The sequence below is a fragment of the Pavona decussata genome, unplaced genomic scaffold, assembly GCF_977016875.1.
Source record: "Pavona decussata unplaced genomic scaffold, jaPavDecu1.1 SCAFFOLD_51, whole genome shotgun sequence".
NCBI lineage: Eukaryota > Metazoa > Cnidaria > Anthozoa > Scleractinia > Agariciidae > Pavona > Pavona decussata.
Window position 1 is genome coordinate 2,336,314 of NW_028145473.1, and position 14,226 is coordinate 2,350,539.

Below are 14,226 nucleotides of genomic sequence, written 5' to 3' on the forward strand. Positions count from 1 at the left end.
GTTTCTTTCAGGTTTTTTTTTTCCTATTTTTAGCTAAAAAAAAAAAATTAAATTTGCCGCTTGTGGCTTGTGGCTTGCGGCTTATGACCGTTCCCATCGAAACGGTCCGTATGGTAAAATCCTGACCAAGAAAGAACCAATCAGAACGCGCGGATTTACCTCAAGACTACCTTGCCATATAATAATGTGGAGTATTGAAGCAGATTGTTTCTTCCATATTCACTTAAACACAGCTTTTTAGCAATAATTCGTTAAAGGAGCACTGTCTCAACAATTTTGCTGTATTTTGGTCCAAACTGCTCAAATACTCAACAAAGAACATGTTTGTGACATGAAATTGCTCTCACAACATTGGGAAGAAATTATTTAGGTTTTTCTCTCAGGAAGGGCAAACCATAATAGATTTTTAGCTTCTTTTTAAAAATGCATAGGAAGAACTTAAAAATAGTTGGCCAAATTTTTCAAGTTGTAATCCACTTCCATCCTAGCCATCCGAAGCAAAACATAGTAGTAGTTTCTTTGCACTAGTAGGGTTATTGTAAACAACACTAAACCTTTGTTTTAACGTTTCCATTGAAAAAAAAAATTCTGCCGTTCATAGTGATACCAAAAACACGAGACACTGTCCACATAGCTCTTTTTCTTGTATTGCAGCTGTCATTGTACATGAGGCCAGCAGATATCCTTAACTCACCTCAAAAAATGAATTCTTCTTTTTAGGATCTACGTTTTCGCGAAAATCAACATAGAAACCAGTGTTTGAAACTCCTTTAATGCTAAGGTTGGACAGGTTGAGTACACGTGGCGGTTCACTCTTGCTTGGCTCCTGAAGAGTCTTGATCAACAGCAATCCCAGTAGCACCATCAGAAAAGGGAGAATGAGTTGTGTCAAAACCAGTTTCTTCTCTCGTCTAGCATTCAGGAAACGCTTCAACAACATTGCTTTGTATTGCTGCCACTTCAGACTTAAACCTGTTTTTAGTTCTTGGAAAATACAGATATGGAAAACATCGTAAAACACAAGCTAAAGAAAAGATAAATTAGAAAAGCGAACAACGCCACTCTGTACACTGTCCCATACACTTCTTTTTTATCCACGTTCAAAGTACCTTCTGTGCAAGTGAACGAAATTAAAGATGTCATGCCATTGCTCATTTCTTATTTCAATCATTATTAAATTTGACCAGGATTTAATGCACATTTACTAGTTCAAGTACAAAAGGCCTGTTATAAGACAATCTTCCATCGCACCTGCTGAAAACACTTTTTTTTGTTCTTACTTCTTCGAAACCATGATTATGGCAAGCAAACCGCATTAATAAATAAATAAATAAATAAATAAATGCACAATAATCCTTTCCTTCAGGAATAAACATCGAAGTTCAAATCGAAATAAAATACCTCCAACTGAATTTTGTTCCACCGCGGGAATGGCCATCAGATTATCTGTACTGGATGAACGGTTATCTGCACCAGCTGCTTTGTGGCCATGATGTTCTTGATCAACAGCTCTGATGGAAACATGTGTGGGCTTAAATTATTATCCATACCAACAATGACACTGAACCCAATGTATTTGTTAGATGCCATCTATTTTAAATAAACGAAAGAACGTCGCAGTTGGTACGCAACTTACACAGTTGCAAAAAGAAAGCCTGAAAAAATCATCTTGAACGGGATTCGAACCCATGACCGGCGCTACGATACGGATGTACAGTACAGAGGTCATGGGTTCGCATCCCGTTCAAGCCTGGATTTTATTCAGGCTTTCTTTTCGCAACTGCTTAAGTTGCGTACTTACTGCGAGGACCTTTCGTGTGTTTAATCTTTGATCCGCGGTTCAAATAATGGTTTCATATACTCATATTCATTTATTCATCCCTCACGGGTATATTACGAACTCACAGAATGACCAGCTCCCAGTTGGCTTAATAGCTTGACGAAAGATTGACTGGATGAAGACACAAAGGCAGTTGTGTTTACAATTTGAACACTTCCAATAAGAAAGAAAACAAGTAGTAAACTAGCACTATCACTCTGACATCAGAAATACCTTTCCTTGCATTTTATTTGGAAAAACCAAGAAAACAGTCAGTGTCAATGAGTTTAATCTGTTTGATTGACACAGACGCAGAGTCCAAATGTGCCTGAGTGTCACAACAACCACAATTCTACAGGTAATACTCACAAGTCATGCAAAGTTCTCTCAGCACCCTCTCCGACTTTCATAAATACTTCCTCCAGAGTTGTCACAGAAACACCAAAACTTGTAATTCCATATTCATCCAGCTTATCTAGTTGGAACGAAAATTTATATATCACTACATACATAAACCTTCTCTGCTAGCAGAGGCCTCTTTTCCGTTGTATTCGCTGAACTGACGGGGGAAAGGAAAAGAGACCTCTGCCCTGGGTCGAAACGGACTGAGTGGAGCATGCGCCACGGTTACCGAGCGACCGAACCGTCGTGTGATCCCACGTTCGACCCAGGGCAGAGGTCCCTTTTCCTCGGGCCCGTCAATTCAGCGAATACAATGGAAAAGAGGCCTCTGCTAGCAGGTAAACATAAACCAAGAAGGTCTCCAGGCGTAAGCTGTATACAGCAAAACAATTTTACAAGCACGGAAATGGATATGGCTTGCGTTCTTAGTACAAGGTAATAGGTGCCTGTGGAAAAACAGTTTCAGCCAAATCCGGCGGATTGTGAAGTTTAATTATAAAGTCTCTTGAAATGCGCTGAAGTGTTTAATAATAATAATCTGATACGTCAATGAACTGACTTATTCAGGGACGATTGTAGCCTCACTTTTAAAAAGAATTTTCAACATTTATGTCTGATATGTTTTTCCTGCTCCTGCTGCTGCTGTTGTTGTTATCCCTTTAACGTTTTCGATGCTTTAGTTGCTTTTACTGCTGTCTTCGATGTCGTTTTTACAGCTGTAATTTTAATTGTTGTTCCTATTGTTGTCATGAACGCTCCAATCCCTGCAACTTCAAAGAGGAAACAATACAAATTCACGTACTTTCTAACTCCAAGAAAAGAGCCTCAAAATTCTGTGAGTTCTCACTGCTAAGGACAAATTGGATCTCTGCACCGACGGCACTGATTATCTCTGCTGTTGGCACGTGACTTTTGATTAGGTTTGCTATGGCATCTTGGTCACAGGTTTCTTTTTTAACCAGTGTCAAGTGATATCCCACACCATACCTGAAGGTAAAATGAGAGAAATGTTCCGCCGTTAACAACAAACATTTTTACAAATGAAATCTAATCTGAGATGCTTCTTATTCTGAAATTATTTAGAGTTTTAAAAATTGTGATATTAGAAAAACGTGCTACAGCACGAAGCACTCACATCAGGAATTTTTGTTTTCATTTCCACCATAAAAGAACGTGATGTACATGTATCAGTAATTTTAGTTTTCCAAATGTTTCGTGACATTGGCTTCATTTTGCATGTGAGGAGCAAAAACTAAGCGTACTTTTCCTGCCATTAACTGAAAGTTCAATGGCAACCCCGGCTGACAAAAGAACAAAGAAACAAACAAACAAACAAAAAAGAAACAAACTGGGTAGAGTCACGATGAAGTTTCTACGGAAACCGTCAACGTTTCGTCAATGTTTCGTTTATTATTATGTTTCGTCAGGCATTCGCTACAAAAAGAATAAGGGCATGCACAACTTCGAAAACGGCCATTCGTTGAGTTTTGAACTTCACTGGTCGTGAAACGCCTGTGGAAACGGAAGACAAACCAAGTTTGACAGGCCGGCAGCCAGAGCAGAACGCTTCATGGCGGCACGCTACTGATATGAGCATTCTGACTCAAAAGACGGCGACAATGAAATACTTTGTGTTGTTAGATAAATAATACGGTAATCAAATTACCCGAGCGACATAATAGTTTGAAAAAAAAAAATTTTATGAATTACACAGACCGAAGTAACTGCTTGATTGCCCTTGCCAAATAGCTACAGCATTTACATTTCAATTAAAAGATGCACATAAACACCTAAAGGGATAGAACTGAATGCAGAGTTGTTAAAGGGGCTCACTAGGGCATCCTCACCTTCCTATCCTTTCTATCTTGAGGCATCCTCACCACTTTCTCTGTAATATATATTTTTTGCACTCTTATTTTGCTTTTTTTGTAACGTGTGTGGTGAAATAAACAAACAAATTATATTACATATAGCCACTATGGCTCTTGTCTTACCTGCCTTTAAGAAACAAAGAACTGCCACAGCAACGTAACTGTCCATCAGCCATAATAGCGATACGATCTCCAAGTAAGTCCGCTTCATCCCTAGAAACAATACATTTTATAGCTTCATTTCATTGGCAATGAAGACTATTTCAGTCATCATCAAACACAAATTCAAAGGAGTTCTAATTTTTTTCAAGACGACCTGTTTGGACTATAGTTCAAAAAAAATGTTTGTCTTAGCTTCTGTTTCTGTCCACTAACTTCCATACGCGATTCTCAAAAAAACATCGACAGTTACTACAGTTACTGTAAATTTCACATGTACAGAACCGTGATGAATCAATACGAAGGTCGGTCAAGAAGAAGTAATAGGGACCAAAAGCAGCCACGACCGCGATGACAACGAGAACGCCCGAAAAAAAATAGCTTTAATTAGCAAAACACTGGCTCTGCACGTGCACTGTACACTTTAATACATTTATTTGCCGTTCTCTGCAAAACAACTACGTGAAATGACCACATGAAAGGTTGTATGGAGAACGTGAACGCATGGTGAACTTAAGCAGCGACGTCAGCAATGCCAACGAAAACGTGACTTGAAAATATAACCTCCTTTTATTTTGTTACTTCGAGATTATTTCAACTCGTTTAAGTTGTACAAAAACGGCGAACTACCTAGAAACGAAATTGGTAGAACAGGCATTCAAGTTAAGAAAAAATAATAAAAATATTTACCGCCTTGTGCTTACATTCGCCGCAAAACCGTGAATTTGGTCATTTCACGCTGTTGTTTTACAGTGGACAGCAACTAAATGTACCAAAATTTAGGGACGTACAGAGTGATTGTTTGTGATATATTATTCTGCAGCTTTGTCTTTGCCGTCGCCGTTGCTTAATTTCCCTATACGAAAACCACAAAAAACAGGGCGTACATGAAGTGCGTGGTCAGGATGATGGTTCTTCCTTCTTTGTGCTTCAGCAACAAATCCCATGCCCCTCTCCTGGCGTATGGGTCCATTCCAGAAGTGGGCTCATCCAAAAACACAATTTCAGATCCTCCAATGAGAGCAATAGCACAACTGTGAAGATAGAAGAGTTAGAAAGCTCTAAATGTACTGTCGATGACGGGACAAATAGTGTTTCCACGCGCAGTTACACTTCACTAAAAAACCCTGATGACTGATGGTTTTTAATTGGCAAGTTTATGTCCTTCAACATATATTTTTTAATCAAAACTTAACGTCAAAGTCACGTCCTCCGTCCTGACATTTTCAACACTTTTACTGGGTAATTCACTTGTCAAGGCCTTCTATAAGAAAGGAAGAACTATTGGACACAAAACCAGATTTAGTGGTGGAATTCGTAAGAGGTCCTCTTACAAGAACAAAGGGGGAAACTCCATTCACACCAACAAAACATGTTTAAGTAAACCAGGTTTAGCAAAATGAAAATTAGCAACAGAAAGCTGAACCATTGGCTTTAACATAGCATTCAAGTAAACTTTTACTTAGGCTTTCATTTGTGCTAAATCTGTAGTCAACAAAAAACCGGGAGCAGCTTTTATGAAGGAAACAATTTTAAACTGTGTTTAACTAAACAGCTTTTAAACGTCTTTAAGCCTTGGTGTGAATGGGGCATTAGTTAGATTAGTATCCGCACTATAAAAGGGATAGCTTTTTCCATCTTTGTCGTGTATCATTAAGTCGCCGCTTTAACGTCACAGTATTGGGAGATGACGATGAAGCCATGACGTCACATGCAACCTGGATGAAGGCAAGGCTAGAGTTGACTTTGTCTTGATACAAACCTCGGTGCTTTTCTTATGTTAATGCGAACTAGTTAGAAAAAGTACAACACGATTTCCATATCAAAAGCGGTGAGGTTTGTATCACAACAAAGTGAGCTCCAACCTTGTTTTCACTCAAAGGTCAGGTCTCCAAGCAGACAACTGTTATAAGAGCTATTCGAACACGAATTTCAAATTAATTCTGTCAATATTCTATTTACATCTTGCCGCACAAACTCTGCGATGGTGACAACTCAGTGTCTACAGTGAAATGACTGGCAGCCTGGCCAGGCCAAGGTTCCTTTCATGCAGAGTGTGGACAGTGTTTAAAAAAACTGAAGTGTCTTTTCCAAATAATCAATAGAAATGGATAAGCTAAACAACCCAAACAACCAAGTTTAAAAATTCATTACAAATTTAGGTCGAGAATTCTCTCCTGGAGTATGCCGTTTTTCTGGTCCAGTTAAGTATTGATTTAGAAAGACCACAATGAAAGAAAAATATTGCAAAAGCAATGATCCAAAGACATTAACCTTAGTTTTCTTTTCATTCCTCCAGATAGTTTGGATGACAAAAAGTTCGTCTTATCAATCAGCTGAATGTCGCTTATCATCTCGCTAACTTCACGGTTGGCAGCATCTCCAAACTTGCCCTAGAAAATCAAGGATAAATTACCACAATTATATTAAATTACAATAATTTCATCGCGCATTGCGGCGTATTTTGCGGGCTAAAATATATTTTAGCCCGGTTCTCTGAGCCAATAAGAAAGAGGAAAATAAGATAGCCAGCAAATCAGAACTGGAAGCCAATCAACTGTTCGCGACGTTTTCTTGCTTGTTTGACTGGAAGCGCTACCATCTGCAAAGAAATTGTTTTGAACTACAAAATCGATGGAAAACCTAACGAAGATTGAGCTACAAAATCGATGGAAAATCTAACGAAGAAGCAAATTCTCAGTCGTCTGAGCTAGATGAAGAGGAGTTTCATACAGAAACTCAAGCGCGATAAATAATGCCTGTAGTAGCTCCAAGGCCGGAGGCGAGGTGAGTGTAATTTGTCTTCATTGAGCGAAATTTTAACAGTCGGAAACGACTATTTCTTTGCTGTTTACAAAATTGTTATTTTCCTTTTGAAAACTTAGAGGCCAAGATTCTTTTGACAAATTTTTTGGTGTACTGCCAAATTTTTAAGTTTTTGTGACAACAAAGGCTTTTGCACAATAAAATAAACGCCGATTCCAGCAACGTTCACAGAAGATATTACGATCGCGTACTGTACTGTCTTTGATTCCTTTTGTGAATGCCCTCTGAAATTATTATAATAGTAATAGAGTTGATGTTCTTGTGCGTAAATATGTTTTTTGCTCTTATCAAAATTGAGCCTGAGTCGGTCCAAAAACATATTTACGCCCGCGAAGATCAACTCTATTGTTATATTACAATACAACTGAAACACAATATATTTAAAGCTAAAATAATAAATAAAATACTCAATGCTGTACTGTACAGAATTTCTACGGGAACTCTGAAATCTAACTGGCGATGTTAAAAATTGACATGTAAATTTAAAAGTTCGGTTCAAATTTCAAAAATTCTGGTCACGTGTGATGCAGATTAACTGCAAGTCTGTAAGTCGCTTTGAAATAGGAATATTGACTTCCTTTGCGAATGTTGTGCGCCAAGTCTAACGTGCTTGAACAAATTTTAGAGACTACAATCGAAGTTAGACCAAACATGTTTGGGCACATATTTTTACACCTGCACGAGATAACTGTTTGTTTGATCTAAGGACACTATGCAAGTCACCAAGTAGTCTGTAAACCAATGAATGGTTTGAAATCTGGTACATCTAAGATCTGCACAAATTTGAGGAAAATAGCCTCAACAGAAATAATGCAAACAGAAAACAGCTATTCCCTATTCAGATTTACTAATACCATTCACCAGCACTGACAAACTTTAGATATTTGAAATCAGAAAAGCTTTTTTCGCATGGCGGTAAGCTCACTTCAAATACACCCATCAGGTGTAAGAACCATGCAATAAAAACGGTTACCAGTAACATGCACCCTGATACCTTCAAAGGAGTCAGCTAAAGTTGCGGTTTGAGGAGGTCAATGACAGAAAAGCTGTTGAAATGATTATGAATCTGACAAGATATCAGGAAAACAGAAACAAATAATTGACACGAGAAGGCAAAAATCTATTGAAATTTCTCTCAGAGCCAGTTCAAATTAAAAGAAAAGGTTTCATTTAGAGGATACCGTATTTTCGAATTAAAACTTTCAAAATTGAACTGCACGTTACAATTTGCTAACTCGTATCCATCGCTGATTTGGGAAATTATCGCGCACAGTGAAGTATAGAAGTGTTGTATCGTGTAAAAGAGTGCCTTTTGTTTTAGTTAAACTGGCTTGGAAATCACCCTTGATATGGTTTTACCATCTGCCAGACGGTAAAATTTTCCATTTGTTGGCTTTGTTGCCTTGAAATCTTGTACAAAAGCTTTGAATGATGTCCACCAGAACGCAACTTTATCCACTTTTTATAAAGGGCAGAAATTTAGAAATTTATTTGATTACTAGCGAATAAATATATATATATATATAACTGAAAAAGTATATGTAAAATATTATCGAGATTCATCTCAAATTTACGTTTATTTGGAAGATTTGGAGTCCACCAGGAGATTAGGAGATTTGACACATATCTGGAAGAATCCCTCATAGCCTAGAGGCATTGGAAATTTTGAAATTTTTTATTCTCTGAGAAAGGAAACAGCATTAGACAAAAGCACAGTCAATGATCACAATAAGAGGCCATTCTGGTACCTTCAAGGCTATAAAGAAATCCAGATGCTCTTTAACTGTCAGCCTGTCAAACAACACGTTATGTTGAGGGCACAGACCCAGGCTTTCTCTTATGGTATCCATATCTGTAATGATGCTCTTTCCATCGATGTGGGCAGAACCAGAAGAAGGTGGGAACAAGCCTGTCAGCATTGATATTGTAGTTGTCTTGCCTGCACCGTTGTGCCCTAGTAGAGCTGTTATTTGGCCTTTAAAAATGTTCAAGGACAGTTCATCTACTGCAACCTTGGATCCAGTGGAAGTCTTTAAAGTTAAAACATTTAAAATATTGAAAGTCAAGAGAACAAAGACATCTGGTACTCATATTGACAAATTTACTCATGAAGTAACCGAAGTAATTCAACAGTTAATACACAACCCCAAAAAAACTTTGCACAGAGACGTGAAGTTTACATGCTGCTGTTGGAAAATTCTAAGATCGGAGCCGCAGCTAACTTGCATTTACGGCACGAGTTTGCGGTATAAAGGCACCTTTTCAGACAATTGACAACATTATAACGACAACGTGACACACTAGATACCATCACAAAATGAATAGTGCAAAATGCACGTTTTCATTAGTGTAACGGCGTTTGTGATGAGAGTACGGATGCATGAATGACGTCATTGAGCGGTATGACCGGCGTAGGTGATCAAAGTCTACAGTACAACCAGGGTGACTGGCAAAGAAAGTGTTGCAAACTGTTTAGGAAAAATTTCCGCAGGAAAGTGAAACTGCCTTAAAGGCGAGTTCACAAATTGCAGACTGACATGATAAAAAATTTGGGGGAAACTCCTTCTGCAATGAAGGATAGATTTGTCAATATAGTTCGTGAAATTCTTTCAGATTACTCTGTACATGAAATTTAGAGGAACACGTTTGCATATGGCAGTAGTCTAGAAATCTGCTTGAAAGTTTTTCTCAGAGTCAACGTGATGCCCGCTCACGAAGTCTCTTGGTTATTTCATTTTGCCATGGTAACTGGGGCGAATCAGCACATTGAACATTACCTTAAAGATTTTCCTGAGGCCTTCAATAGCAACACCAACTGGTAAATTTGGTTCTTCTTCAATATCAGCTGCTCCATTATTATCACCTTCATTTTTATCATTTACAACCATGGCTCTCAATTCCTATCAACAGGTTCAACAAAGAGACAAATACATTTCCATATTTGAAGCACAAAGGAAAAAAACGGAAATGGGTTTAACAGCAAGATAAAACCAACGCAAATGTTAACTTCAGTTATTCTGCTTCAGTTATTCCTTGGTTAAGAGTTTTTAATTTTTTTATTTAATTATGCACGCTTTTCACCGACGTTATAAAGTCAACAGTTTTTCTATTTTTTTTTTCTAATTAACGTTCTCAAATCCAATGATAATTCATGAAGATAAAACAAAGGGAATCACGACCGTGAAGAAGGCTTCAAATTGTGATCTTGACTATCACAAAATTCAAAAAAATTTGGTGAAGTTTTGCTTTGAATTTCCCCATACATTATTCAATGGGTTGAGAAACTATGTCAAAAGACTCGAAAGTGTGCTCCATTTGATTTCCAAACTCGAAGTTGGGCAAATACATTATACTGTAATAATAATAATAATAACTCGACTCCACTTTCTCAGTGTTTGGAAATCGGGCGAAACACTCTCGTGTTTGATATATTACATGCTGAGTATTCCATAGCCGAAGATATGAAGCGATAAAAATTGAAAAAACAAACAAACAAACAAACAATGGGAAAGGGACCAGAGACAAGATTTGTTGATTGTGATATAACAAGTCCGGGCTATCCTCAGAGAATGAAATACATGTCACAGGCGCCAAACGCGGGAAGACGCGCTCGTTCAAGTCACGGTTGGTTTCGGCTTTACCTCACTTTTTTGTGAAAGTGGCGCGAGTTTTGCTGAGCAATCACAAACCATAGTGAAGCAAAACCAAAGTAAACGTGAATTACTTCAACACCCACTTGAAGCTGTAGTAATGTGCAATTACAACATGGAACACTAATATTGTTAAGGGCTGCCCCGCTCTAAGGATAAGGAAATATGTTAAGATCATAATTTACTTGTGCAGCAATTGACATACCTGATCACTGGAGCGGTTCAGCTAAAGCGAAAAGTAAAGTATAAAAGAATTAATTTTTTCTTAAGGTAGGTAAGCACAAACGCAAACATCTCCTGTCTCTAGGAATTGACTGTGACTGGAAACTGATTTGAACAGAAAAAGTGCCAAAGTCCAGTCCCCTTAAATTGTGTACGTCACTTTTATGTGTATTGTTTATTGGGGCAATGGAAAAACAAAACAAAATGCTGCTTCATGGAATAATTTCCCTCCCTGCCCTCCTCACTAAAAAACCCGTGGAAATTGTAAGGCTCGGGAGGGTAAATGTTGACATGTTTCTGTGACCGTTTGGGTTATTCCGGAGGTTATATAATATGTAATCGTGCCATTGAAACTACCACTACTCAAAAGTAAGACGCACTGTGGTCTCACCTCTCACAAGCGATTACCTCCCGTAAGCGACCACCTAGGCTTAACATTTTATGTGAAAGCTTATGGAAGATTCAACGGCAAATCTTCTGATTAGTTACTCGTGCAGTGTTTAGCAGGTTAACGACAGTTTTAAGGCCTAAACTTTAGAATAGTAACATTTTTTCACGAATGCGAGGTATTTATGATTAATTTTAATTAATAAACGTTTATAAAACATATTGTTATGCCAATTTTAAATGCCATTGATTTCTTTGCTGTGCAACCTTTTGGCCAAGTGTGCGAGTAAAGTTTACTCACCGGTAACACGGCAACAACAGGTTCGTTGTGTGTTGTCTGAAATAGTAAGCACATTCAAAATGTACATGTACAGATACAAGAGACAAAACAGCAATTTCAGCGGTAAAAAAAAAATCGTCGGCGTATAAAATTCCACTAAAATGTCAATCAGCGCTCAAAATTTTGCCAAGGAACCCATTGCCCCCTACGACAAAGGCAACCAACATTTTGAAGAGCTTTTTGAAACATAATCACTTGAAAATAATTTTTACTAAGTTTTTTTTTGCTATAGTTAGAAATCTGAGGTAGCTCGTCTCATTAATTTTAATCAGCCACAGGAACACTGTGCACAAATTAAAGCACACAATCCATTTAATGTTCGAGTATAAATTGACACGTTTTGAGCACCACGTTGGCGCATCAAGGGCCCGCTTTGGGGCAACAGGCCCTCTAAAATCATATTTCGATCCTCACTTGGCCACCGAAAGCCAGTTTCTAGAGGAAATTCCGAAATAGTGAGCCACATTGCTAATCAACAGACCATGTTCACAATAGGATAATTTTACTATCACTACTGGTCGTCTTTTTGTACCTACGTGTATGTTTCTTTGTTTCCTAGGGCAAATCAGGTCTATTTTTATTACCACAATCATCATTTCTTTTTTTTTTATTATTTCATTTATGTATTTTTTTAATCATGCAAGTGCTTGAAATTCAAGCTTCATATTTAAATTAGTCGAAGAAGCCACATCTTCATATGTAAACTCCGTAAGAACGATTGGGTCAGTTTGCTTCTACGGCTTTTAATTTTAGCATTAGCGTTTGATTTTTTTAACCACCTGTACTAAAAGATTCTGAAATACTAGTGGTTTTAAGAGTTCATATGCACGTGTCACCATTTGAGGGTTTCATGATTTTATTGACTGGAGCATTTTCAACTCCTATCATTAGATTATGACAAAATTATTTTACACAAATCAAAGCTTATTTTGCCATGGAAAAGTCAGTGGTCTACCTATAGGTAAGTAAAGTCGTCCCCAGTATACAACATGGCTGAAAACCCTGTGAAAAAGCTAGGGTGACATGATAACTACTTTTCACCAAATTATTGGATATAATCAGGAGCCCATGACCCCCGTAGTCTCATACTAAGCCTTGGAATCAAACCCGCCTGTCAAAATTTGGTTGCCATGGTAACAACATATTCAACGACTCTGACACACCAAGCCTGTCCAAGTTGTTCCAAGATAAACTTCTGAAAAAGTCACACTGCTTGGAAGTGCTCGCTCAAAGTATTAACAAATGTAGCAACATTAAAAGTACTGCGGATAGAATCCACCTCCCCCTCCCCCTCAGTCTAAAATAGGGAGTCCCTACATTTACAGAATGTACTTACAAAGTTTAAAGTGCCCATCTTCGGGAAAGATAAACCACACCAATATGAAGGTAGAAATGGAAAGTAAAATGGTTTAGGGATTCCATACTCGCCAGGAAACACAGCTTCAACGTACCTGGTGAGAAATGACGAATGACGAGATAACATGCTTTTAACTCGACATCTCAACACATTATATATAGATCGCTACAGTCACTAATGTGATTGAAGCAACAAGTTAACATCGTCACGTGGAATCCACCGATAGGGCAATTTTACTCGTGCCAAGGTTTGACCGTTTTTCTTGCAGCATTCCAGCGACACGACTTGTCTGCGGCAAAAATGGCGCCGATTTGAATTCAACTTTGTTATTTGTGTCTCAATTAATGAGCTTTTTCGGGAATGACTTCCACAGAAAGGATCCACTGCTGTCTTTCATGGCATATAGTGATGTAGGCAAGCATGTGCTTAAGTTTGAAACGAATTTTAGAGTTGTGCTCTCCTCAAATGACAGGTCAAATTAAATTATTCAAAACGGCTTTCGGAACCTCGGAGGACACGGGAATGCAAATTTGTCGATGTCGTCAAAACATAGGGCGACTACGATGGATGCTACAACTTTAACAAATACATATATATTAGACTCTATAAGGTACCTACCAAGTGATAGTGCCAAAAATGGCACACTGTGCCAGAAACAAGAGGTACACCCAGCCCAGGTTAAAGTTTTCGTCCGGTGACGGGTAACCAGACACCTCCCCCCAAGAAATTCCAACTCTCATTGTCTCAAACTGTGTAAACAGTTTGGTTGCAATCCCCAGGCATGTATTAGGCAAAAGACAAGCTCCTGCCTTCTGTGATCTGTAAATCGAGAAATAAAAAACAAACGGATGTGACGCCTCTTGGTTACATTACAGATTCTCAAAGCCTTTTATCTAGTTTTAAAAAGCTTACAGAACTGGCTATTCAAATATTTTGTTATTGTTGTTTTTAAGAAAATAACGCACGGTCGAAAAATGAAGGTCAAGATCGTCCATTTTTATATTTGGATTTTTTTTTCTCGAGGTCAGGATCGAAATCTTGCTGGGGGTTTCCTCATTGTAATTACTCGATTGCATTTTTAAACTGCGAGAAATACACGCCGAGTGAACGCACAGAAATGGCTTTCAAGGAAAGAATTTTAAGAATTATTGAATTCTCCGTCACATTTACGTTGACTATAAATTTTTGTAGAA

General features: G+C 38.0%; 2 protein-coding genes across 7 annotated transcripts in view; one reads left to right on the plus strand and one right to left on the minus strand.

The window, feature by feature from the left end:
- LOC146481049 (uncharacterized) overlaps positions 1-14,226 on the plus strand; it is a 418,045-nt gene that overhangs the window by 109,608 nt on the left and 294,211 nt on the right. The window lies entirely within an intron of this gene.
- The window catches only part of LOC146481053 (phospholipid-transporting ATPase ABCA3-like), a 64,070-nt gene that overhangs the window by 25,802 nt on the left and 24,042 nt on the right, over positions 1-14,226 (minus strand). For 3 of the 4 annotated variants that reach the window (XM_085108719.1, XM_085108721.1, XM_085108722.1), the window contains 13 exons: positions 13,652-13,852; positions 13,013-13,127; positions 11,638-11,673; positions 10,933-10,953; positions 9,855-9,977; positions 8,826-9,107; positions 6,526-6,644; positions 5,139-5,285; positions 4,216-4,305; positions 3,024-3,208; positions 2,189-2,294; positions 1,402-1,511; positions 695-984 (listed from right to left, as the gene is read on the minus strand). In XM_085108719.1, coding sequence (XP_084964845.1) covers positions 695-984; positions 1,402-1,511; positions 2,189-2,294; positions 3,024-3,208; positions 4,216-4,305; positions 5,139-5,285; positions 6,526-6,644; positions 8,826-9,107; positions 9,855-9,977; positions 10,933-10,953; positions 11,638-11,673; positions 13,013-13,127; positions 13,652-13,852 — 1,825 coding nt within the window. The remainder of the gene's footprint in view (positions 1-694; positions 985-1,401; positions 1,512-2,188; positions 2,295-3,023; positions 3,209-4,215; positions 4,306-5,138; positions 5,286-6,525; positions 6,645-8,825; positions 9,108-9,854; positions 9,978-10,932; positions 10,954-11,637; positions 11,674-13,012; positions 13,128-13,651; positions 13,853-14,226) is intronic. The other variant, XM_085108720.1, reaches the window with a different exon arrangement.